At 48.1% G+C, this 25,739-nt stretch overlaps 2 protein-coding genes across 5 annotated transcripts in view; one reads left to right on the plus strand and one right to left on the minus strand.

Moving 5' to 3' along the window:
• Positions 1-10,723: 10,723 nt before the first annotated feature.
• Bag5 (BAG cochaperone 5) lies at positions 10,724-17,380 on the minus strand. Of its 2 annotated transcripts, none has more exons than XM_052739077.1 (2): positions 17,207-17,380; positions 10,724-15,307 (listed from the first exon to the last, which is right to left on the minus strand). In XM_052739077.1, exon 2 carries the CDS (start codon positions 15,280-15,282, stop codon positions 13,939-13,941), a length of 1,344 nt encoding a protein of 447 aa, XP_052595037.1. In that variant the 5' UTR covers positions 15,283-15,307; positions 17,207-17,380; the 3' UTR covers positions 10,724-13,938. The 2 variants fall into 2 exon arrangements, with proteins under 2 accessions (XP_052595037.1, XP_052595036.1); XM_052739076.1 differs by lacking the exon at positions 17,207-17,380 and adding an exon at positions 16,745-17,000.
• An 89-nt stretch (positions 17,381-17,469) lies between these two features.
• The window catches only part of LOC128110977 (cytochrome c oxidase assembly factor 8), a 35,118-nt gene continuing 26,848 nt past the window's right edge, over positions 17,470-25,739 (plus strand). For all 3 annotated transcript variants that reach the window (XR_008218436.1, XR_008218435.1, XM_052739078.1), the window contains exon 1: positions 17,470-17,592. Coding sequence is in view for 1 of the 3 variants with exons in the window: in XM_052739078.1 (XP_052595038.1) it covers positions 17,470-17,592 (123 nt within the window). In the remaining 2 variants the exon portion in view is untranslated. The remainder of the gene's footprint in view (positions 17,593-25,739) is intronic.

The raw sequence follows: 25,739 nt of genomic DNA on the forward strand, positions 1-25,739 counted from the left end.
TTTAGAGAGCCAGGCCTTTCCCAGTCACCAGAAGCGCTGCTTGGGGCACCCTCTCAGTGACCGGGTGAATGTCCACAAGAAAGTCACCTGACCAGTGGCCTGGGGACAGAATTCTGTAATGCTGCCTCAGGAAGCTGATGCAAGAGGACTACAAGGCCTGCCACAGCAAGCGTGGCTTCAAGGCTAGGCCTGGCAGCTTAACAAGACTCTGTCTCAAGAAAAAAAAAAAAGTTGCTGATATGGCTCAGTGGTAGAGCACTGGCCTAGCAGAGGCAAAACGCCATGGTTTCCATCTTCAGTATGAGGAAAGAATGTGAGGTGGAGATAGAGAGCCTAGGTAGGCGAGCATCTCATACGAGCTGAGTCCAGGGTGCTGCCCCTGGTAACACCTAGCTGGAGATGGGGGCCTGTGCCTCTGGCTCATCACTTTTCAAAGATTTATTGCTGGTCATGGTGGCACATTCCTTTAATTCCAATACTTGGGAGGCAGTGGCAGGTGGGTCTCTGTGAGTTCGAGGCCAGCCTGGTCTACAAAGTTACAGAGTTCCAGGATAGCCAGAGCTACACAGAGAAACCCTGTCTCAAAAAAAAAAAAAAGTTTTTTTTTTTTAAAATGTATATGGGTGTTTTGACTGTATATATCTCTGTGCACCCATGGGTATCCGGTGCCTGTGGAGGTCGAGTGTGGTGGATTCCTTAAAATTGGAGTTAGAGATGGTTGTGAGCTGCCATGTGACTACTGTGAATTAAACTTGGGTCCCCTGGAAAAGTAGCTAATGCTCTTAGCTTTTAATCACTGAGACATTGCTCCAGCTCCTCCACCTGTTCCATGGCTCATTCCAGGGAGATTCCTGGTCCAGGATACAGACCTACTCCTTGGTATGCCCACAGCCTGAAAGCCCCAGGGACCCAGTTTTGCAGACTCTCATTCAATTGTGGCTAGCTCCAGCCTGAAGATCTTTGTGTTAGCTGTTCCTATTGCCTGCATGCTCTTCCCTAGGCCCTTGCATACTCCTGGCCTCTAGGATCCCTCCAGTAGCCATGTTGGTTTTGGGTCACCTGCTTTTCCTTTGGGTGCCTTGATCAGGAGTGAGAGCCAAACGATGGCCTTCCATGGGAAGATGGAAACTGGGCTGCATCCAAGAACGGCGGTCACTGAGGGGCCTGCTGCAGCCAGCTTCAGACAGTGTCAGGACTAGACTTCAGGCTACAGAGAGAAATGGAGTGCCTTGCTCCCCAGGTTCATGGACTATACCGGGCCCCGGACCCTGAGGATCCTTGCACCTTGAATACCCAGCTCACCTGGCTATTCTGTTAAACCTAGCTTACGTGACCTTGTCCTGTGACAAGTTTTCTTATGTCAGGCAGGCTAAACCCGGGGACTGCCCTTCCCTCCTCAGTGCCACCCTCTCTGTCTGTCTTCCAGAGCCCTGCTCTGGCTCTTCCCTGGCTTCCGTCTCCCTGGCCCCACGAGTGGGGACAGCTAACACAGTATCCTTTCCTGAAACATCCCACTGCTCGTCAAGAGTCCACCTGTGAGCCAGGCCCTCCTACTTCCAGCCTTGTGCCTACCCCAGAGATCTCCCAGGCTCTGCAGTGGGGGCCTGGGCTCTGAGCTTCCTGTGGCTATTCCCACTAGGATGCCTCCCTCTCTGGGGGTTTCTGTAAAGTGGGTGCCCCTAAAGTGGCCTTTACTGCCTCCCCTGTAAAAGCAACCCCTTCTCTTTCTCCTGTACATTTGTGGCATCAAGGTTGGGAAGTCAGGACCCACGTCTGCCTTGTCAGAGTACCTCACTGCTACCTACACTCACGCTACTTCCTGTCTGTGAGCAGCACAGGTTTTCGATGAGCTGGGACTCAAACTGTCTTATGTTATCAGGGTCTAGGGTGACTCATCCAGCAGAGTGCTGCAGCTGGGTTGCCGGTAGGCCCTTGCTGGGCTCTTCCACTTACTCTCAAGTCAGGAGCCATCCCTTCAAGGGCTTTCTATGACCCGATCAAAACCTCTCAATTCCCCAGCCTATCTCAGTAGCCAGAACCAGTTCTGCCCTTGTAAGCAAGGGCAAGACAGCTGCTCTGGATCAGGCCTGAGTTGGGAAGAGGATGCATGGAGCCCACTGGGGGCAGATGGCTCTCTATTATGCTTTCAATGTGCCATCTGGATCCTGGGCACCTTGCTGTATATATGATTGCTGGACACCTTCCCTACCCCAGGCCTGGCCAGGAAGATGAGGAGACACAGAAAGCTGGTGTGCCTTTCTTCTTCTCATTTGTCACCATGGCCAGGTACTCCCCGAAGCAGCTGAGAGGTGAGGGAATTAGGGAGCATGGGAGGGAAGAGGGTTCCTACTGCAGAATTTGAAGCCTCTTGCTAGCTGAAGTCAAGAATTCTTAAGCCAGAGCTGGGCATGGGGCACATTTAATCCCAGCACTTGGAAGCAGAGGCACCTGGATCTCTGAGTTTGAGGTCAGCCTGGTCCACAGATCAAGTTCCAGGGCAGCCAGGGCTACACAGAGAAGCCCTGTCTCAAAAAGAAAAAAAAATCTGGCAAACAACAAAATTTGCTATGAAAACAATACTCTCTTTATATAGGGCTATTTCTGATAAGGCTGGGGTGTAGCTCAGTTGTTTAGCATGCATAAGCCCTGGGTCCAGTCCTCAGTACTGCATAAACTGGGCCTGGTACCAGCTTATATAGTACTGAGGACTGTAATCCCAGCACTGGGGAGGTGGAGGCAGAAGAAGCCGCAGAAGCTTTGGGGCCCCCAGCAGTGTTGAACAAGAGATTGTCTCAAATCAGACGCTGGAGGTTGTGTTCTGAATTTGGATGGCCTTGGCACGTGCGTGTTTGCACTCACAATAATTTATGTGTTCACGTACAAGACTAAACAAGTTGAAATAATGATGAGCCATGCTTAAGGCTAGGTCTGAGGTATATGACCTTTGCATATATAGCCGAATTCTTTCTCTGATATTTTCTAGGAACTTTCAAACAAGGCCACAAACCTTTGTATAAAAACATCTTAGCTTTTCTCATGGCCTAGGCTTTTACCTCATCAGCTCTAACCTATCCCGTGCACATCAGGAGCCACTCTGATTCATTTACTGAAAAAGTGGTTTCTTAGCAACCTTCTGAGATACAACTGGGGAAGCCACTAAAACTGTACCTTAAGTGAGACTCTCCTGAGAAGCCCACAACCACACCTGAGGGCCTCTTATCTATTCCCTGAGGTCTTCTCTAGTAATCCCAATGTTTAACACTGTTTAAATTTTCTAATAAACTCCAACTCTGCTTTATACTGGCTTGCCCTGAAATTCCTTTTTATTAAGAATCCCCACTTTGGGGCTGGAGAAATGGCTCAGTGGTTAAGAACACTGACTGCTCTTCCAGAGGACCTGGGTTCAATTCCCAGCACCCACATGGCAGCTCACAACTGTCTGTAACTCCAGTTCCAGGGACCTGACACTCTTACATAGACATACATGCAGGCAAAACACCAATGCACAGAAAAAAAAAAAAAAAGAATCCCCACTTCACCTGAGTGAGTCTTCAGCCACAGCATTGCCCTGACCCCCTAGAACATGGCTTTCTCAGTTTCTGCTCTCTCCTGGTCAATCATGGTTGTTGTAAAGTCAGGCCTGGGTCTCTTTGCCTGTGCCTCTCCTGACCTAGAACAGCTCTGGCTGTTGTTTAAGACCTCACCTATTCATCCACTGAGCTCTAGATGAGCAGGGTGGAGATGCCTGCAACCACATCCTAGAGACACTCCAAGCCACAGAACCTCTGCCCTCAGTTCACATCCTTGGGGAGGGGACTGGGTGAAGGAAGCATGCTTAGGGAATGGCAGACTTCAGCATTCCTGGAGAGGAGCAGAGGTGGGCAGGCAGTGGGGAGACCTGCACTCCCATAGCAGAGGATGTGTGGCCAAGATTCCTCATAATTGATACTACGTCGATATCTTACAGATGTAACCCTCCAATAACCCATTAGTGATGACCCTGTCTCTGGACAGAAAACAGGTGCATGGGGGGACATCAGGCACTTTGGGGGTATCCCGTCTAGGCGGTGGCAGAAACCAGAATGGGGTGGACCATGTTGTCCTGCAGCATGGCGAAGATGATTGCTGGCCCCTGTCCTGTGGTAGAATATTGTTTTAAGGTGTGTTATTTTTGTTAATGTTGTATTTGTTTAACACTGTGAAGCTGTGTTCCTGTGCCTGTCTAAAACACCTGATGGTCTAATAAAGAGCTGAATGACCAATAGTGAGGCAGGAGAAAGGATAGGTGGGGCTGGTAGGCAGAGAGAATATATGTAGAAGGAGAAATCCAGGAAGGGAGAAAGGAAGTAGCCAGAGAAGGAGGAGGACTCCAGGGGCCAGCTACACAGCAAACCATGGAGTAAGAGAAAGATTTACAGAAGTAAGAGAACAGGAAAATTAGATGGGGTTAATTTAAAGTTAAGTAAAGCTGGCTAGCAACAAGCCAAGCTAAGGCCGGGTATTTATAAGTAATAAAAAGCCTCCATGTGTGATTTATTTGGGAGTTGGGTGGTAGGCCCCCCAAAAGAGCCCAAACAACTAACAACACTGTCCTTTTGTACAGCCACAGCGCAACACAGACTTATGTGGTTGCTGCAACCCTAGATCCTCCACCGGCAGCCCCCAAAAGGCCCCTCAGCAAGTGCAGCAGTGGGCATGTTCCTGAGTGATGGGGGCAAGCACCGAGCTCAGTCAGAGCCTGGATAGGTGGGTTAGACATGCCCTGATGACCCACCAGACCTGCAGTCCTAGACACCGGAGAGAAAAAACAAAAAACAAAACAAAACAAAAAACAACAACCCAGAACATTCTGGAGCACACTAGAACCACTACAAGGCAGCTAGGCATGGTGGCATACTCTTTTAATCCCAACTCTTGGGAGGCAGAGGCAGGTAGATCTCTGAGTTCCAGGCCAGCCTGGTCTACATAGAGAAACCTTGTCCCCAAATACCAAAATAAAAATAGAACTACCACAAGGAGAAAAGAACGGGAGTCTTGTAAGTGGAGCCAGGTGGCTGCAGAGGGAAAGGGTGAGTTTGAGGCTGGAGGAGTGGGTTCTGGAGGTTGCAGAAAGTCTGTCCAGGACTCTCAGGTCCTGATCTGTGTTCTCAGAAGCCAGTTCACACTCCCATACTGTCACTTCTCTCCCCGTCACCTCCAGGAAAGTTCTGGATTAAGCATGGCTGACTCTTCTGTCCTTCCTAGTGGAAACTCCAGGATCTGAAGTGACAGCCGCCTACATCTGCCCACCAGATAGCCACATGGGGCTGACACTCTCTGCAGCTGTGGGTGGAATCTGGACTCCTAAGGACAAGAGCCTCCCCAGGGCTGGGCCGTCTGCTGTAGGCTTGTGGGATGGCGGTGCTTGAAAGTAGGGCACCCTCGAGCTCAGGGCACATGTCACATGAATCAGGTACCCAGGTGGAGCAGGAAGCACAGGAGATATTTGGATCCTATTTGGTTTTGGTTATGTACACCTCCCCACCTTCGTAATGATGCACCTGGTAGCCTAGCTCCCTCACCTGCACTGACCTCTGCACACACATACCCCTGTGTAAACAATGCACCTAGCAACATCAGAACCCCTCCACCCCTGACCTCTGTTGGGCTACACACAATCTCATCTCTGAACAATAACGTTTTCCTGCCTCTGATAACAATGAAATTTAGAGTTTTTATTCCAGTGTATTCCTAAAGTATCTATGTATGAATAATAGAAGGCCTGATCCAGCCTGAACTGGTTTTGGATGCAGGTGCACTAAGACAAAACTATATCCTCAGTTGAACATGGTAGTGCACACCTTTGATCCCAGCACCTGGGAGGCAGGATAGGTGGATCTCTGTGAATTTGAGGCCAGCCTGGTCTATATAACATCTTAAGGACAATAACAAAAATGTCCTTCAGTAAACTTCTAGAAATAACTATTTGCCATCTTATGCATGACTGAACATGAATATGATTAAAAGCAGGTGCATTATTGGGAGGGACGTAAGCAATAAGCAAAGTGAACATATATGACCTCATCTATCAATTACATTAGAAAACCACCCAACTGGTGGGATGCGACCAGAACAGATCCCAACACTCTGTCTGAGGCCAACCCAGGGCCCAGCTGCCGATCCTGCGAAACCTGACAACTTGGAGGTGTTGGTGAGATTGCCCTACTGAACAACCTGCTCAGCTGAGATCCATTCGGGAGAGGTTTCAGAATCCTACAGTCCGAAGTCTGAGGAAACAAGATCAGCTGAGGAGTTGATGAATGAGCAAAACGTGACCTGAGAACACAAAAGAAGGTGCCGCCCAGCCACCGAACCAGATCACCAGAATCATAAGCCTGTACACTACACCGACTGGGAACAGGTAAGCCCCCATCTCCAGACCGGTAGATCAGGTCTCTAGCCCCTAGGCCCCACCCATCAGAGTTCCAGGGACCAGACAGCTACCTCTCCCTGCTCCCCCACCAAAAACAAAAACAAAAAGCCAACCCTTATGAACCTAACAACCACTGGAGCCATAAGCCCACCCTGCACCAACTGGGAACAACTGCTCCCTGAGACAGAACCCACTAACACTGACTGGACTAAGCTGCTCCGGAGAAACAGAGCCCAACAGCACCGATTTAACCAAGAACTCCTAGTGGACCAAGACTAACAATTAGAACAAGAGAGGCACCTTCAGACACAGACACCGCCTGCACCGAGCAGAGGAAGAGATGAGTAGACGCCAGTGCAAAAATACAGGCAACAACACAAAGACCTATATGACACCATCAGAACCTAGTGATTCTACACCTGCAAGACCTGAACATACCAAGGCAGAAGAAGCAGAACAAATCCTAAGAAAACCACCCAACTACACCCCTTAATAACTAACTCCTTCTTTGTTTAGAAGTCCCAAACAATCGTCATGACCCTTGAGTACCCTCACTCATGTGGCCCACTATCAATCTTGATGGTGTTGGCCTGCTTCTTCCACAAATACAAGTGAGTCCTTATTTTCGACTCTTTACATAAGAGGCCAAGAACTTGAAAACCTCTGACCAGGCCCCAACCGCCGTGACACAGATGAGAACAGTGGCGTGATGGGAGGGTGTCCTGATGCCACTGACATGTCCTCTGTGAGCATGGTGGGGAGCAGCTGGGTGGGGTCCAACATGATGCCTCTCAGTCAGCAATGAAGCTGAAAACAGACCTGGGCCAAGGGTGAGGTGAGGGGCACAGGGCACCTGAGCCATGCAGGCGGGAAGGAAGGATAGCTAGGTCCAGCTGTTGGGTGGAGACAGTCCCTGGAGGAGCAGGTGAGGGTGGCTTTCACCTGCCCACATGCGCTGGCTGACTTCTACTGCTCTGCTGAGGAATTGTGGCTGGGGCCCCCCAATAAATGATAGAGCTGTTGCCCCATCCCTGGGTATGGTGATATGGTCACAACTTTGCACAACTTTGGTCTTTAGCCATGGTGGCTCTGGGCTGGCCCTCTCCGCATAGGTGCCCATCTCCCCCAGGAAGCCTCCCCAGACTTCTCAACCGCACATGACCCTGCATGGTGGCCCTCACCCCAGGGTGCAGGCCCTTGTGTGAGGATCACTTGTGTCCCAAACTGACACTGAACAATAAGTACCTGGCTTTGAACCTTCCTGACACCTGGTTGTCCCAGAGACTTGGTTATTCTGTGTCCTCTTCTGCACCCCCAGTTCAGTTATTCTGCATACCAAGCCATTTCCTGCCCCTTGGAATCAGTTCTTCCCATCCCTTAGTTTTTCAAGACAGGGTTTCTCTGAGTGACCCTAGCTGTCATATTGTAGACCAGGCTGGCCTTGAACTGCCAGACTCTCCTGCCTCTGCCTCGCCAGTGCTGGGATCAGAGGCGTGTGCCACCACCACCCAGCCATGGAATCAGTTGTAAAGAGGATAGCTTCCTCACAGTCCCTCTCTGATCACCCACCCCACCCCTGAAAACAGCATTTTTTCCCCCACAGAACAGCTATGAATTCAGCATTTACTTGAGTTCTTCTAGGTGAGCTTTAAGGCCAGAACCCAACACTGCATAGGGAGGCAGCAGCACTGGACACAGGGTGAGACCGTCAGCTCTGGAGGTCATCTGTCCCCATTCATGGCAGGTCTGAGGGTCTTATGCACATGGGGCACTCTGCATCCCACCAGAGCTCCTGACAAAGTGGCACCAGATAACGGACTAAGGGACAGCAGAGAGAAGGTCCTTTGCACTTGGGAATTTCTCTGAAGCAGCCTGAAAGGCTAATCAAACCTCCTCTCTACCTAATTGTTCAGCAAGTACCTTCTGGGTGCCTGCCATGTGCCAAGACACCACCCTAAAGAACAGCTCACCCCACAGGCATATGTGTGTCTGTTCCTACCAGGCCCTGGGGCTACAAGGTACCGAGGCCAGCTTGAAAGGCAAGGCAGCCTGGCCAGGGACAAGCAAGCCAATACTAGAGTGGTGAAGGGAGAGACACCTCCAAGCCTAGAGATGGGAAGGAGCAATGTGGAAACAGGGCCCAGGCTACAAACAGGCTGGCTGTCCACAACTCACCTCTGTTCACTCAGGACCACCGGAGTCCATGTCTTAGGACCTCAAAGGGCTGCACTGAGATACATGCAGAGCATGAGCTTGGAGACAACTAGCAATGTTCATGTGCGAAGCAGGCAGCTTCAGGAAATGGCCGAAGTATTCAAAGGCTTTTTGGCACCCGGTGAAATGAACCGAGAGTGAAGGTCAGTGGGGATGGAAGGGCAGCCCGAGGCCCTGCTGCTCTGGACAGGTCCATGCACCCTGAGTAGTTAGACATGAACTTCACCTTGGTGTAATTTCTGCAGGTGTGGTTCACAGCTGGAAGACATTAGCCAGCAGGCAAGCCACAGCATTCTTGTCTCTGAAAGGGACTCGTGTTGCCAATGCTGACTGGAGAGCTTGGAGCAACGTGACATCGCAGCCAAATGTTCCATTCATGAATCACCCGGCCCTTCACCCTGAAGTGTGACACCTACTAACCCTCCAGAAGCCCAAGTTTTGGGGGGCACATATCAGATGTTTACATCACCAGTAGCTCTGGCTTTGACCGAGGCAGAACTGTGGTGTGAACCCTCGTTTACTGGAGTGTTGTCTAAACTCAACTCTTTTGCCAGTGTTCTTGCAGTGGGAGCTTTCCCAAGCCTGATGTTCATGCTGTACCTTAAGGTGGTAGAATCATCCTCTTTTGGGGGACCACACACCAGCCATTGCTCTGACTTCCCAGATAAATTTTTGTTGTTGTTGTTTTGGGACAGGGTTTCTCTGTGTAGACATGGCTGTCCTGAAAAATCACTCTGTAGACCAGGCTGACCTTGAACTCAGAAATCCGCCTGCCTCTGCCTCCTGAGTGCTGTGATTAAAAGTGTGTGCAAGCCGGGCGGTGGTGGCGCACGCCTTTAATCCCAGCACTCGGGAGGCAGAGCCAGGCGGATCTCTGTGAGTTTGAGGCCAGCCTGGTCTCCAAAGCGAGTTCCAGGAAAGGCGCAAAGCTACACAGAGAAACCCTGTCTCGAAAAACCAAAAAAAAAAAAAAGAGGAAAAAGTGTGTGCCACCACCACCGCCACCACCACCACCACCACCCTGGCCCAGGTAAATTAATTTATGTAGACCTGCACTTCATTGTCCTGCCTTCCCACTAGTTATGTGACAGTGACCATCTATGGATAGTACTAAACCTGCAGCAGGCTCTGAGAACTTAAGAGTGCATGGGACACACTGCATGGCACCTGGCCCACAGGGAGGTAATGGTAGCTTACCCAGTAAAGGATCTAATTATAGCATGGGAAGTAGGTGGCTTCAGACACGTCCCAACCAGGAAGGGCGGAACCCAGTCCTACTTCCAGGACTGGACTAGGGCCATGCACAAGCTGGCTTGGGTGTCGCCCTGCTACAGGGAACTCTTGTTCTATGCTCAACTGTCCTGTGGGGCTGCTGGGTTTCCAGATCTTGGCTTGTCAGTTCCCAGGATGGCCAATTCCATATCCTTTATCTCCTAGAGCAGCAGTTCTCAACCTGTGGATCTTGACTCCCTTGGGGGTTAAATGACCCTTTCACAGGGGTGACCTATCAGATGTTTACATCACAATCCATAATGGTAGCAAAACTAGTTATAAAGTCGCAACAAAAATAATTTTATGGTTGGGGTCACCACAACATGAGGAACTGTAGTAAAGGGTCATAGCATTAGGAAGGGTGAGAACCACTACAGTATAGCTGATTCTAGACAGAATAGCTAGCCCTTGCTCGGGTGGATACCTGGGCCAAGGCCAGAGCCCACTCTCCTACTGGCGTGGGGGTGTGGCATGTTTTGGGGGGGCACAGACAGGTTCTGCAGTAGCCTGCAGTGTAACTGAGATTTTCTCAGGAAGATGATCTTTTCTAGACCAGATCCTGCAACCCCTTCTCCTTTTTAAAAGGTCAACTCCTATGCAACAAAGGGGCAGTGGGCCAGGCCCATCCTAAGCCCTGAGGTCCAGGGACCTAGCCAAGGCCATTACCTCCATACAGTACTATGTTAACTCTTAAGGAGTTGCCTGGCGCACCAGGGCATAAAGGGCTCCTTCCCAAAGTCACACAAAACATGAGGCGACAAGCAGAAGGTAGAGGTCAAGAGAACACAATACACGCTTTGGATTCATATCCTTTTCCACACCAAGTCCAGTAAGAGCTTTGTTTTATTTCAGTAATAATTAAGGGTGAACCTAAAGTGTCTATGTCAAGAGAATACTGAATTTTTTAGACACCCTAATACAATGGTCACATGGTTAATAGTGAAGAGGTAGGAACTAGTGTGCTGGAAACACTTCTGGATTACAGATTACACATCAAAATCATGGGGAAATGTTTCTGCAATTTTTGTTTTTTGTTTTTTCAAGACAGGGTTTATTTGTGTAACCTTGGCTATTCTGGAACTAGCTCTGTAGACCAGGCTGGCCTTGAACTCACGGAGACCCTCCTGCCTCTGCCTCCCTGGTGCTGGGAATAGTCGTGTGCTACCACTGCCCGGCTTGTTTCTGCAATTCCTTATTTTTATTTTATGTACATTGGTGTTTTGCCATGGTGTTGGGTCTCCTGGAGCTGGAGTTATAGACAGTTGTGAGCTGCCGTGTGGGTGCCGTGAGTTGAATCCAGCTGCCGTGTGGGTGCCGGGAGTTGAATCCAGTAGTTAAGTAGTCCTTAACTACTGAGGCATCTCTCCAGTCCCCATTTCTGCAATTCTTTAGGGAAAATATCCAATCAGTTAAAAATGGCAAGGCCTTCATCAGCTCTGGTGGCATACACTGATAATCTTAGTCTTCTCAAGGCTGAGGCAGAAGGATTACAGCAAGTGTGAGCAGGCCAGGGCTACATAGTGAAACTGTCTCAAAAACCAAAACAAAAACAATCTGCATGTATAGAATTAGCTGAGGCTCAAAAACAAAACAAAACAAACAAAAATAAAAAAACACCACCCAGGGGACATTGCATTAAAGCCAAAAGAAGCCAAGTGATCCCAGCACTTGGGGTGTGGAGGCAGGAAGGTCAGGAGTTCAAAGCCAGCTACAAATTAGAAACAGGAAGGAAAAAAAATTAAAATGAGAAAAACTGGTGGAACTACAGCTAATCTCTAGGCATCTTTAGCAAAATAAAGCATTGAACTGGACTGAGTAGACACATTTGTTCCATTTATTTTAACAGTGACTTTGTCACAAGACTTTCATCTAGGTGGACAAAGAATGAACTGAAGGCAAAGCTATCCAAATTTCAGGGAAGATGGTGAATATTCCCAGCCATTTCTTTCTTTTCAGAAACAGGGCTGGCATGGTTTAATGCCGACAAAGGCCTGGCTTCTCCAGGAAACAGGTTTACCCGCAGCTGCTTCTTCACACATGACCATGAAACTACTACAGTGGTGAGCCCAGGTTAAAAAGTCCAGGAAGTGGCCCACAGTGACACACAGGGGTCCCAAGAGGGACAGGAAATCAGTCTCAACTTTGCTAGTGCTCTTTATATGAGATAATTTGGTCCAAGGAACTGTAACAGGAGACAAAGCCTCTCCCAACAGCCACACAAAGTCATGTGACCACCTCCAGGACCTAAAGAATCCACGGGGAAATCCCATTGGCGGGTGGAGTGGGGGTGGGATGTCTTAGCAAGTCACAGAAAACCACTTTAAAGAGAAAATCTGCTTCAACAGGACAATGGATACTTTGAGAGGAAAGGCAAATGTGTAACTTTAAGAAACAAAGTTAAAGAATTAAGTAACCCCGGGAAAGGTGCAACTGAATGACTTTCATGAACTCCTCAGAGAGTTCAATTTAAAAACCTGCAGTCAGACTTGAAGGGCGGTCTACAGTCATGACATAGAAGACCAGTTATCACACGGCTTTGGCCGAATGGAGGATTCTTGGGACTCTAGTGGGGAGGACTCATTGCCGGAAGCCCTGGGGACTTACTGTTCTGAGATGGTGCACTTAAGCTAACTCACTCACTCATCGGTCATACTTTTAGCTGTTTAAAGAGAATTTCCTTGCATAGTTTCCCAATTAATATTGTGTGTGTTGGGGGAGGGGGCGCAAAGAATGACAAAAAAACTAAAACAATCAAACAAACAAAAAAAGCCCAACACAGCTCACCAGAGTTGAAAGGGTTGGCTCTCACAGGATCTTGTAATGAAATGAGGACATGGAATGAGGTCTGTTAGTCATGATGCTGGGATACTGTCAGGACACTGCAGAATTTGGGGAGTTCCTGTTTACATTAATAGACAACCGTAAAGATGGCTACTTAGAAAATAGTCACAGAAACACACATGCCCTTTAACAGAAGGATAAAACAAATAATAAAACCCTTTATATACCCAACGGGCTATAATTAATTTTCAGGCAAAAGAGGGGTCCTCATGTCAATATCATCAGGTACCCCACAGCCTCACTCCAAGTAGGTACAGGCAATGTTTAGGATGCCAGCTGCAGAGACCTGGTCCCCCTGGATGACCAACAGTCTCTGGCATCACGGTGTGAATGTCATGTTTAACAGCATGTCTGTTTCACAGCTGTGACTGTCAGAGGAATCCATCTCACTCATGTCTGCTACAGGTAGATGTTCCTCGTCAGCTTTGGTGATCTGACACTGGACACTACAGGTTTCACCCTCCGGTTACAGCTCTCTAAAGGTCCACTGGCTTCATTCTTATTAACTAAGAAGGAGAATTGTAGTTGAGACCTCACAAGCAAAAATGACTTGAAGCTATCGAATAGCTGATTTTTTTCCCTCCCTCAAGCAGTCTCAAATTTCTGGTTGTTAGATTTCATTAATTTTTTTTTATGCTGTACACAAGATTCCCCCCTCTAAAATGAAAAGCCTAGGAGAAGTTTTTTTTTTTCAAGCAAAAATGTTTATGAAAAAAACAGACCATCTGAACCAAAACTCCACCCCATAAAATAAAGGACTAATCAGCCTTGTAACTTAAAAAGGCCCAGCTTTGTCTAGTGTAACAAAACATCTCTGTACTGTTTCTGCACTTGCACTTTATTCCGTTCAGCCCAAGTTTCCTCCTTCTCGTAGTTTAGCTAGAGTTAGACTCTCAAATTCTGCACTTAATGCTTGCACAACCCATTTAAACATTAGGAATGCTGCTCTTTTCATGTTCCCATTAAAAACACAAAATCAACACAAACCACACATTGTAGGATAATGAACCAGATGGAAAAGTTAATGTGCTATAATATTCGTTTTGCAACATCAAAAGCAGCAGAAATACTGAATATAATTTGATTAAATCATAAATACTGAGATTGAATATGCACATAGAAATTACATTTAGGCCCCACGAGCTGAGAGCTCTCTGGAAGCAGATAAAGTGCGAACCAGTGAGGTCAGCTCCTGGCCCTCAGTACTCCCACTCATCCGACTTCATGTCAAGGTAGCTGAGGATGTTCTGGGCCAGCTTCACAGCCTGCTTCCTGGCAGCCTTACACTTCTCTTCTCCCTGGGGGTCAACAGCATCCAGGGCCAGCAACTGTTTGGTTAGTAGCTCCTCCAGACGGATGTAGTTCTTATCAGTTCGGTTTCCACCAAACGAGAGGACTTCGCCCTGGATCTCTGACAGGTTTCCAAGGACACCCCACACAGCCTTGTGTGGGGAGGTCTCCTCGCAAGGGAACAGCTTCCTCTTCTCGAGGGCTTCCTTCAGGTCCAGGTACGTGATGAGGGTCTGCACTTCAATCACGGCTCTTCTCCTGGCTTCCCGGATGCAGGGATTTTTCTCAAGACTCACTTCATCTAGCTGTCCAATCAGGCCCTGAAGTTCTGTCTTGGAGCTCAGACACAATTCAGGAGGGCTCTGCGGCTGGAGAAGTTCATTTTTTATTTCTCTCATCCTCTTGAGGACCTTTTCTATTTTTAGAATGGAATGGTTCTGTCCCAGGTCAAATGCATGCGTATTGTCAGCTTCCTCTTCTAAATCCAGATATTTCAGTAATTTGTTGATATCTTCCACCACCTCCCTCCGATAATTCCTGATCTCTGTACGCCCACACACATCTAAAGCATCTAGATCAGCCATCAACCCTGACAGCACGCACGATAAGTGCCTGCAAGTCTCAGTACTGTCCACGCCCATGAGAAGTGCGATCAGAGTACCTCTGGCCTTGTTCACTTCACACATCACAGAATTGATCTTGGCAACAGAAGGATGCACGTCCTCAGAGAGGGGCAGGGAAGGCTGTTTCTTCATGCAGTCTTCAATAATCTCTTGCACTGCACAGATCTTGGTTAGCGTGTTGTACCTTGCTTTCCGCAAGGAGATCTTCCCCCCGGTTTTAACATGTGTGAGCCTCAGAATGATGTCCTGGATGCCTTCCTCAAACTCGTCAGTCACACAATTGCCCCCACTGTAAAAGGGCACAATCTTCTCTTTCACAAGGGCCTGTGCTTCCTTAAAGATGTTCTGGATTTCAATACGGTGTGGGTGGTTTGCATTCTGCTCCAGCTCTTTGAGAAGGCGTTCTATCTCCTGCGCTGCCCTCTTCCTAGCTTGCTGAATATCTCCTTTTCCTTCTGTATCTACAGAGTCTATTTCAAAAAGTTGTTTCGTCAGAATCCTCTCCAGTTTCTTGTAATTCTTATCATCCGACAGGCCACTGAAGCCCACCACTTGAGGTTCTATACTCTTTACTTCCCTTTGGATCTCCTGAAGCCTACTAATGGAAGGGTGCTGGTTTCCCATATCCATACTTCTGTGTTCAGTTTCACAAGCACTGAAAGATGGCAAGAGTAACTTATTACAGTCTTTGCAGGATAATTAGATCAACCCATTCTAAACTCGCTTTTAAAAGGCACACTTTTTGTTTGTTTGTTTTGTTTTTCAAGACAAGGTTTCTCTGTGTAGTTTTGGTGTCTATCCTATCCAGCTCTGTAGACCAGGCTGGCCTCGAACTCACAGAGATCCGCCAGGCTCTGCCTCCCGAGTGCTGGGATTAAAGGTGTGCGCCACCACTGCCCGGCTAACAGGCACATTTTTTAAAAGGACTGGTTGGGGCTATGGAGATAGCTGTCAGTTAAGTGCCCAGGTTGGAGCTCCAGAACACATCTAAAAACGCCAGGGAAGGGGCTGGAGAAAGGGCTCAGTGGCTAAGAGCATTTGATGCTCTCCAGAGGACAAGGTTCAATTCCCAGCACCCACATGTCCGCTCTCGGCCTCCTGTAACTCCAGTTCAGGGGATCTGATTCCCTTTTTTGGCCTTTACAGGCACCAGGCACACACGTGGTGCACACACACACACACACACACACACACACGCAGGTAAAACACCAATGCACATAAAATAAAATAAAATAAAATAAAATATAAAAGCCAGGCAAGATGGTGCTCACTTATATTGCCAGTGCCAGGAAGGCAGAGGTAGAGGGACCTCTGTGGTTTACTGGCCAACTACCCTAGCCTAATTGAGAAGCTTCAGGACAATGAGAAGTCCTGCCTCAAAAAACAAAGTGGAAGGACACCACAGAAATGACGGGGGGTGGGGTGGGGGTGAGTGGGCAGGCTGAACTCTGGCACCTGGGCACGCACCAAAACACACGGTTTTGTCACCTTATAGATTTAAAAGACATACTTGAGAAAAGAGAAGATGTGACATGTCAACTCCCTCTCCTAAAAACAGTTGAACAGGAACAAAACAAACCAAGCTGGGTGTGCTAGTGTATGCCTACAAGCCCAGCACGAGGGAGATAGAAGAGAATTATGAGTTCAGAGATCAGCCTGGGCTACTTGGTAAAACCATTAACCATTTAGCATTAAGCAAAAGCAAAACAAAAACGGGGACACGGCAGGGATTTTAAGAACAGACAGAAGTTACTCAGGGTCCAGTCTGGGGTGGATGTCTGGGCCTGTGAATTCTATCTTCAACTATGAAAGTGAGCTGCATACACTTTCATACTAGCCAAACCATCAGGTTAGCGGCAACACCATTTCCTTAGATCTCATCATCCTAAACTAGTTTTTGGAACCGGCAGGGTACCCTTGTGGAAGTTAACAGTAGCTCTTCCAAACTCACAGGGGTACCATTCTGCCAGGGGGCCAACCTTTTACTTTTCAAAAAGTGGAACTAAGCAACACCCCAGTCCTCGCCCTTGACTCCAATCCCCCCACCCCGCCCCGCAAAAACGTCATAACTGTGATTAACTCGGTCACTCGCCTCCCCGTAAGCGTGCTTAGAGACATTTCCCACGCTCTCAGGTTTCTGTCCAACAGCTCACTTCCGGCGGGCAGACCACAGAACTCAGTCCCTGGGGAGGGTCCAAGCCGGGCCCTCGCAGCGCTTTGCCCCGGAGAGGTCTAGGTGGCGGCGGTCTTGGCTGCCGCGGAGGGCGGCGAGGTGGGAGATCGGCCCGTCACGGGGAGCGGCACCGGAGCGGGGCCCCCAGCGGCATCCCCCTCGCCCTTCCCGGTTAGGTCTGACCCGGGCAGCCGGTGAAGGGGCCGGCGGAGGCGGCGGCAGCTACTGGCCGCGGCGGCCGCTCCCGGGCGTCTCGGCCGGCCCGGACGCGCCGCCGCCTGACCTCACAATGGGCGCGGGGCGGGCGCGGGGCTGCGCCGCGGGAGCGGCAAAGCGCCCGAGCCGGGAAGAACGAAGCTCGCGCCGCCGCGCCGCGCTCACCTGTGCCGCACGCGCCATCGCGCTCCTTCACCTCCGCTTCCGCAGCGCTGCCACCGCCCTCGCAGAGCCGGCCACACAGCTCCGAGCCCGGGGAAAACTTGACCTCGCCTCGTCCGGTGCGAGACCCGCCGCCGAGGCCTCTCAGGGAATGTGCACGGCCGGCCTCGCCGCGCGTCGCCGCAGCCTTTGCGACGCTGCCGTAAAGCCGACCTTTCCACTGTCGCGATTCTGCCGTGCGTCGCGAAATCTAGGGCGCGCCGGCCATGGCGGCCTTGCGGCCCGGAAGCAAAGCGCTTCGCCCGCCTCTCTGCCGTTCCTTCTCCGGCGGCGTTGGTCGGCTGGCCCGTGAACGCGGTACGGAGCGCAGGGATGCTGCGTCCAGCCGGGTAAGCGGGACGCCCGGGGACGCTGGTAGGGAGAGAGGCCGCTGAGCATTCCTCACGACGCCTGCGTCTACCCCGCGGGCTGATCATGGACCCGCTATGGACAGTGCGAACCTTGCTTATTCCCGAAGTTAATTACTATTTGTATTTAATCAGCTCTTGAAGTGTGTATTTTCTCATTGTTGCTTCCTTAAGATTAGTGTTCATCTTAAAGCGGTGGCTCCCGCTTTTGTAGACTTCACGTTGTTTGCAAATATGCACATAACGTCAAAGATCCACAGTGTGTGTCTGCAACAAGAAAGAACGGCAGCAGTTTGTTGTTGTTGTTCTTTTGTTTTGTTTTTAACCAGTTGCACTTCATTGGGAGTGGATGTTTTGTTTAACAGAGGCCTAGGTCTTGAGTCTATCAGTCAGATGAAAATGTTGACTAAGGCTTCAGATAAAACATTAAACAGGGCACATGGCTACTAACACTTCATTTGCCACCAGGCTAATGACAGAGACTGGAGAGCTTTGTTTAAGCAATAATTAAGGGAGGATAGGGAAAAAAAAGGAGATAATTAAAAATTGCAAAATGTGGTTGCTGTGTGAATTTTCATTTCTGTTATGCTGTGTCTCTTAACACATTTTTATTATAGCTATGGCTTTGAAGTTCTGTCTAGTCCACAGTTTAGATTTGTTACCTAGGCTTCCAACCTCTGGCTCAGTTCCCTGGCACAAGAAACAAACAAGCCTTCACTCTCTCTAGAAAATAGAACTTTATAGTCCTTGGGCAGAAAAAAACAAAATAGGTGTCTGAACATGCTTTGGGAGGGAAAAATGTAACTCGGCTAAGAGCTTTCTCAGGGTGAGAGTTTACCCTAGCATTCATTCATTTACTTTTTTTTTAATTGTGTGTGATATGTATGCTGTGGAGTTGAGAGGACAACTTTCTGGAGAACTTTCTCTCCTTCCATGGTAGGTTCTGGGAGTGGAACTTAGGCTTTCACATGAGATGCTTTTACCCTCTCAGCCATCTTGCCTGACCTTCCCCAGCCAATTTGGTGAACTAATGTTGGAAAAAAAGATCAACAAGGAGAAATCTTTGAAGAGTCTTGCTGGGGTGTGGTGGCTGCACGCCTTTAACTCACAAGGCAGGCTGGTCTGTATAGCAAGTTCAGGGGAGCCAGTGCTACAAAGCGAGACCCTGTCTCAAATAAAACAAAGCAAAAAGTAAATCTAACCCAGGGTCTGAGTCCAGATGGCACACCTGTGCTGTTCACCCTTTGGAAAGCGGCTGTGGGAATGACTGTGGCTAGGAGCGCTGGCTACCAGCCAGAACTTACCCAATTCTACATCGACTACCAGCGCTGTGTTTTTAAGATCTAAATGTCCCATTATGATAAATATTAAGTGGCACAAAAGAAAGCAGTTTTGCCTAAGGGCAATTTATGTGTTAATACTTTCTTGTCTCCTGAGCTATTAAATGATTGTAAGACAGATTGTTGCCTTGCAAAGACACTTTGTAAAAAACAAGTCTAAAAAGTACCATTGCAGCTGGGCATGGCAGCTGCCTTTAATCCCAGCATTTGGGAGGCAGAGCAGAAGGATCTCTGAGTTTGAGGTGAGCCTGTCTACAGAGCAAGATCTACACAAAAAACAAAACAAAACAAAAAACCCTATCTTGAACAATCAAAAACAAACAAACATTTTCAAAAAGGAACATTGCAAACCTTTTCAATTAAATAAATGTTATACTAGCTTGTTCTGCATATCTTTCTTTAGCTGTCTTGCTTGTATTAGTTGCTTTTGAGTTTTGTCTTTGACACAGTCTTGTGTATCCCAGGTTGACCTCAGACTTTCTGTGTAGCTGAGGATGACCTTGACCTCCTCATCTCGGTCTCCATCTTCCCAGTACCCTACAGTGTCCACCAGGCAGGGTTATACAGCTCTAGGGACTGAGCTATATCATTAAGGGGGAATTTTGTTGTTGTTTTGTTTTGAGTTTTTTGTTGTTTTTTTGAACAGGAGTTTCTCTGTGTAGCCCTATCTGTCCTGGAACTCACTCTGTGGACGAGGCCAGCCTTAAATTCAGAGATCCACCTGCCTCTGCCAATTTATTTATTTTAGAGATTTTTATTTTATGTGGATAGGTGTTTTACCTGTGTGTATATGTGTAAATGTAGAGACTAAAATAGTGTGTTGGCTCCTCTTGAACTGGAGTTATAGATGGTAGTCTGCCCCTGTCTTACAGTCTCTATTGCTGTGAGAGACACCATGATCACAGCAGCTTATAAAGGAAGACATTTAATAGGGTGGCTTATAGTTTAGAGATTCAGTCCATTATCATCATGGTGGGACATGGCGGCAAGCAGGCAGACATGGTGCTGGAGAGGTAGTTGAAAGTTCTACATCTTGCTCAGGTGACAGGAATTGGACTCAGATACTGGGTGTGGCCTGTGTGTGTGTGTGTTACCTCAAAACCCTCCTCTACAGTGACACACTTCCTCCAACAAAGCCATATCTACTCTAACAAAGCCATCCCTCCCAATAATGCCATTCCCTATGAGCTTATGGGGGCCAGTTACATTCAAACTACTGCAGCCCCCATTTGGGTGCTAGAAATTGAACTTGGATCTTCTGGAAGAGCAGCTAAGTATTCTTAATCACCAAGTCATCTCTCCAGCCCAAGGGGTAAAAGTTTAATAAGATATAAGACTTTCACACCGTTTTTCATCATTTACAAAAGAAAAAACTGAATAATACACTCAACAGGCCTCTTGTCTACTACAGGAACCATGGCCTCCTGACATGATATGTATTTACTGCTGTGGCATTCCTCAAAAATGGTAGTCTGTTAGGTATAGTGAGTAGTTCATACAGATAATCCTATCACTCGGGAATCTAAAGTGGGAGAAACAGTTCAAAGCTAGCCTCAGCTACATACAATTCTGAGGCTATATGAAACTCTTTCTCAAGAAAAAAAGTCACTTTTAACTTCATAAAATGTTGCTGATTGCCGGGCGGTGGTGGCGCACGCCTTTAATCCCAGCACTCGGGAGGCAGAGCCAGGCGGATCTCTGTGAGTTCGAGGCCAGCCTGGTCTACAAAGCGAGTTCCAGGAAAGGCGCAAAGCTACACAGAGAAACCCTGTCTCGAAAAACCAAAAAAAAAAAAAAAAAAAAAAATGTTGCTGATCAGTGGTGGTGCATGCCTTTATTCCCAACATTTGGGAGGCAGAGATGAGTGGATCTCTGAGTTCGAGGCCAGCCTGGTCTACAGGGTGAGCTCCAGGACAGCCAGAGCTACGAAGAGAAACCCTAACAACAACAACAACAACAACAGAAAGCCTTCCTTTTTCTATTCTGAGGATTGTTTATTGTGGTTTAAACTTTTTTGCAACTAGGAGAACATTCCAGACCTTTATTTTTTTATTTTAATTTTTAATTTTTGTTTTTTTTTGGTTTTTTGAGACAGGGTTTCTCTGTGCCTGTCCTGGATCTTGCTCTGTAAACCAGGCTGGCCTTGAACTCACAGAGATCAGCCTGCGTCTGCCTCCCAAGAGCTGGGATTAAAGGTGTGTGCCACCGCCACCCGGTCATTCCAGACCTTTGGGCCTGAGTTTTCAAAGAACAGGCCATTTTGATAATTTTTAGAGGTAGCAAAGGACAACTTGAAATACTGCACACAGACACAGATAGGGCACTTGATGAAGCCACCTCTGCATTTTTGAAAACCATGCCCTTTGATGTGTTGCTGAAGCATCAATGGAGTCTTTTGTCTAGTGATGACTGGCATTTCCTGTGTGGGTCCCTGTGGTGCCAGGGGTACAGAATCCTTAGCACACACAGGTGACTGTGGAGGCAGGGCTTCATATGGTAATTTGTGTTCCTCAGTGTTTGTAGGTAGCAATGCAGAAAAAGCAGGCTGCCCCACCCCCCACCCCAAATGTGGATTCCTGCAAAACCTTACTATAGTACTGTAGCTACCACTTCCTCCACCTCTAGAGAACTCAAAAGGAGTTTACACAGCCTGTAGCTGGAGACTGGGCCCCTTGAAGACAGTGCCTCTAGGGTGCCTAGTTTTTAGGAGGTATGGGAGTTGGAAAAAGCCACCAATAAGATCTTTAGACAGTGTGCTGGATAGTTTTATGTCACCTTGATACAAGCTAAAGTCAAATGAGAGGGAAGAACCACAATTAAGAAAACACCCCCATAAGATCAAGCTATAGGCAAGCTTGTAGGACATTTTCTTAATTAGTGATTGATGGGGGAGGGCCCAGCCCATTGTAGGTGGGGCCATCCCTGGACTGGTAGTCCTGGGTTCTATAAGAAAGCAGGTTGAGCAAGCCAGTAAACAGCATCCCTCTGTGGTATCTGCATCAGCTCCTGCCTCCACGTTCCTGCCCTCACTGCTTTTGATAATGAACTGTTATATGGAACTGTGAGTGAAATAAACCCTTTCCTTTCCAAGTTGATTTTGGTCATGGCGTTTTGTCACAGCAGTAGTGACCCTAACTAAGACAGACAGCACTGCAGTGCCGACCTGCAGAGTAGACCTGGACCTGGACAACTAAGACAGACAGCACTGCAGTGCAGTGCAGTGCCCACCTGCAGAGTAGACCTGGACAATTAAGACAGACAGCACTGCAGTGCAGTGCAGTGCAGTGCCCACCTGCAGAGTAGACCTGGACCTGGACAACTAAGACAGACAGCACTGCAGTGCAGTGCAGTGCCCACCTGCAGAGTAGACCTGGACCTGGACAACTAAGACAGCACTGCAGTGCAGTTCAGTGCCCACCTGCAGAGTAGACCTGGACCTGGACAACTAAGGCAGACTGCAGTGCCCACCTGCAGAATAGATCTGTATCTGGAAAGACAAAGATAATAAAGCAGTAGACATGGAGGGCTCCAGGGCGGAGAGCCCTACTGTGGTCCTAATGTGTGCTTTCCTTTGCAGATGGCATTCAAGATAGCAAGAGGTTCTGTGACAGTTGCTTTTTCTAGTGTTAAAGCTTTGCATGCCTGACGGGGTAGTCTTTGTGTTGGCTGAATTTGGTTTGCTGGTTTATATAGCACCTTTCTTCATGCAGTAGAGGCTGGGGCCCTCACTCCATTGCAGGCTTTGAGCTCATCTCAGAGGAGCCTTGTAAATAGAGAAGCCTCTGGCAGGTGTGCCCAGGCCCTGTTGTACCATATCTCCCACTGTGGTTTTAGGCTGTACCACACTGCCTGAGAGGAGGGAGCTGGGAAACGGCAAGACTGCCAGACTGGCTGCCTCTCGCACATGTTGGATTCTTGTCTGACTCCCTGCAGGGTGCATGGCCTCCCTTCCCACGCACAGCCCTCCTGTCCACATTTCAGGAAGCCAGGCATTATGTTCTCACACTATAAGAACTTCAATTACAGTAATTATTCACTCTACAAAGGGAGGCTTCTTTTACAAAAGACGTTTTTCCCTCCCCCAAGCTTCTTGCTTTCTTTCCTAATAGCACCTGCTTGGTGAACAGAGACACAAGTATTTTCATGTAGCAAAAGCAGAGGAATTAACCCATCATAGTCAGAGATAAATATCTCTAAAGTTATTATGCAAAACAGGATGACTGGAACTTTTCTTACACAGGTTCATCTGTGGAAGCAGGTGATCTGTCACCACTAGATCCGTCTGAAGAAACCACTGCTCTGCTGGCCACTCCTTGGGCTCACTGTGCTGTGGGGGCAGTTAGGAAGAATAGTGCTTGCGGGGGCAGCCCTTTATTTATTTTTGATACAGTGTCTCATTGTATATTCCTAGCTACCCTGGAACTAGCCATGTGGACTGGGCTGGCCTGGAATTCTTGCCTCTACCTCCTGAGTACTGGGATTAAAGGTGCACATGGGGTGGCTCTTTGAACATTTTCTGATGTGGACAGAGTCTATAAGAAAAGGACATGTTTCTACGCAGTGGAAATGCTCCTTGTAGCCAGGCGGTGGTGGCGCACGCCTTTAATTCCAGCACTTGGGAGGCAGAGGCAGGCGGATCTCTGTGAGTTCGAGGCCAGCCTGATCTACAAAGTGAGTTCCAGGAAAGGCACAAAGCCACACACAGAAACTGTTATGCCCAGATTGTGACCCCAAAGAGACCACCGAAGACCTTAGGTACAGAATGCAAAAGCAAGGTTTATTTCTGTTTACAAGTCACAAGCAGTGAAGCTTGATCCAAAGCACTCCTAGTAGCAGTGAGACCAGGAGGAGCTTGCTTTTTCTTTGTGTGGCTAGCTTTTTAAAGGCAAAAACCACAAGCCCTTCAGGGGGGTTGGGGGAGTTTTGCATGGGTGCAACTCGGATTGGTTTATTTTTATCTCTGTTCTCTTTTAATTGGGTGAGGGTATGTAACCTTTGAATATACTGGTTGGTGGTTACAATTATCACTTTGGGGGCAGTCCAGCACAAGTCCCAGGCTTTGTCCTTGAGCCACCATGGGGGCTGACTGGCCAAGCATGTACTGCACATAACTAAGTTGGTGAGAGGCCCCAGACAGTAAACATCTGGCTGAACTTTGAGCAGTCAGAGTACGTGCAGAAAAGGAGCTACTGCAAGGACTATGTCTTTTGTTCATGGCCCTCCCAGAAACTGCTTGCTCAAGTCTCAGGAAATTGAAATTGAGGTCTGATCTCTGAGAGAAGACTGAGCAGCCTGTTATGGCATCTGCTTGGTCCTTTCAAAACCCTGTCTCGAAAAACAAAAACAACAACAAAAAAAAAAAAAAAAAAAGAAAAGAAAAGAAAATGCTCCTTGTAAGGGTTTGAAGCTATAAGCAGGAAGTGCAAAATGAAGCCACTGTGCCAAGTGGTTGAAGGGTGGCATGGGCTGCAGGGTATGGACTGTGCCGGGCTCCTGAAGTGTCCAGCAGTCTTCAGCAGCAGTGACTGTGTAAGCACTAAACCACTCCCTTATGCTCCCTGTCTCCCCTGGCCAAGCTTAGCTTCCCACTCTCCCACTACCACTGACCTGCCTGCCTCTGCACCTCTACCTTCCTGAGAAGTTCGAACTCAGGACCCTGGACCCATCTACTTGCCTGCAATTGCAGCTTTTGAGCCTTTGTGGGTAGACCTAGAGAAACCCCAGAGCTAGCACTTGGGATCCCAAGAACCTGAGGTGTGAAGAACATGCTCAACTTTGCACTCACATAGGACCTCTGAACATGTTTTGCTGCTGCGGGCCACAGGAACATCATAAGAACTCAGCTGGTTATGGCAAAGTCACTACCTGGAGGAATTAAGGAATTCCTCCAGAGGAAGCCAAATTCCAAGGAGTTTTTGGTGTTATCTGGCTTGTTATATATCAGCTGTTTTCTGTTATGAAAATCGTGTGCCTTCATAGTTTTTCCAATTGATTTTTCCCTAAGAAGGGCTAACAGTATGGACTGATCACTCTCTGGACATACACATTCCAGGAATTTGGAGAACAGCCTCAGGAAAGGCTTTCTCTGGAATCAGATAGCTCCCTTAGCCACTTTCAAGGACTAGCAGTAATAACAGTCCACATGCAAGTCTCCTGATTTAAGGTGAATTCCACAAGGAGACACCGCCTAGGTCAGGTGGACATTAAGTAATAGCTTTACACAATTTAGCTCGGATCCTCCTTTCTTACAGCCTTACTAACTTTATAGACCTTTAACTCCTTACCTAACCACTTCTAGGAATATTTAGATAACTTTCTGTGCTGACAGCTGTGCTCAGCCAGAACCCCAGTTCAAGCCTCTCTGTAATTATCATCATTGGCAGCATCTAGCCAGGTCCATGCTCAGATGGAGGAAAGTACCTGAATCAGAGACACCTCTGTACTCTCTAAGAACAGACTTAAGCATCCAGACTACCTGTTTGAGAAGGCCTGGCGGATGTGCCAATTAAGCTTTACTTCCTCCTTTCCCAAACCTTACCTCTAGTTCCAGATCTCCCTTTAACTATCACCAGAGGCATCTAGCTGTACACAGGTTGCCTAGCGACTGAGCACACTTTCCCCCACCCTGCAGAAAAATGGCAGATAGCTTGGACAGATAGGAGCCACAGGAAAAAAGAAGACAGTTTTATTTTCTCCCGTTGACCTAGCAACTTATAGATTCTTAACATTTTTTACCAACCATGTTTAAGATTATAGTTGAGCACATAAGAGCCCTCTTTTTAGATATTA

This window comes from Peromyscus californicus, unplaced genomic scaffold (genome assembly GCF_007827085.1).
Source record: "Peromyscus californicus insignis strain IS unplaced genomic scaffold, ASM782708v3 Scaffold_15__1_contigs__length_86483966, whole genome shotgun sequence".
NCBI classification, from domain to species: domain Eukaryota; kingdom Metazoa; phylum Chordata; class Mammalia; order Rodentia; family Cricetidae; genus Peromyscus; species Peromyscus californicus.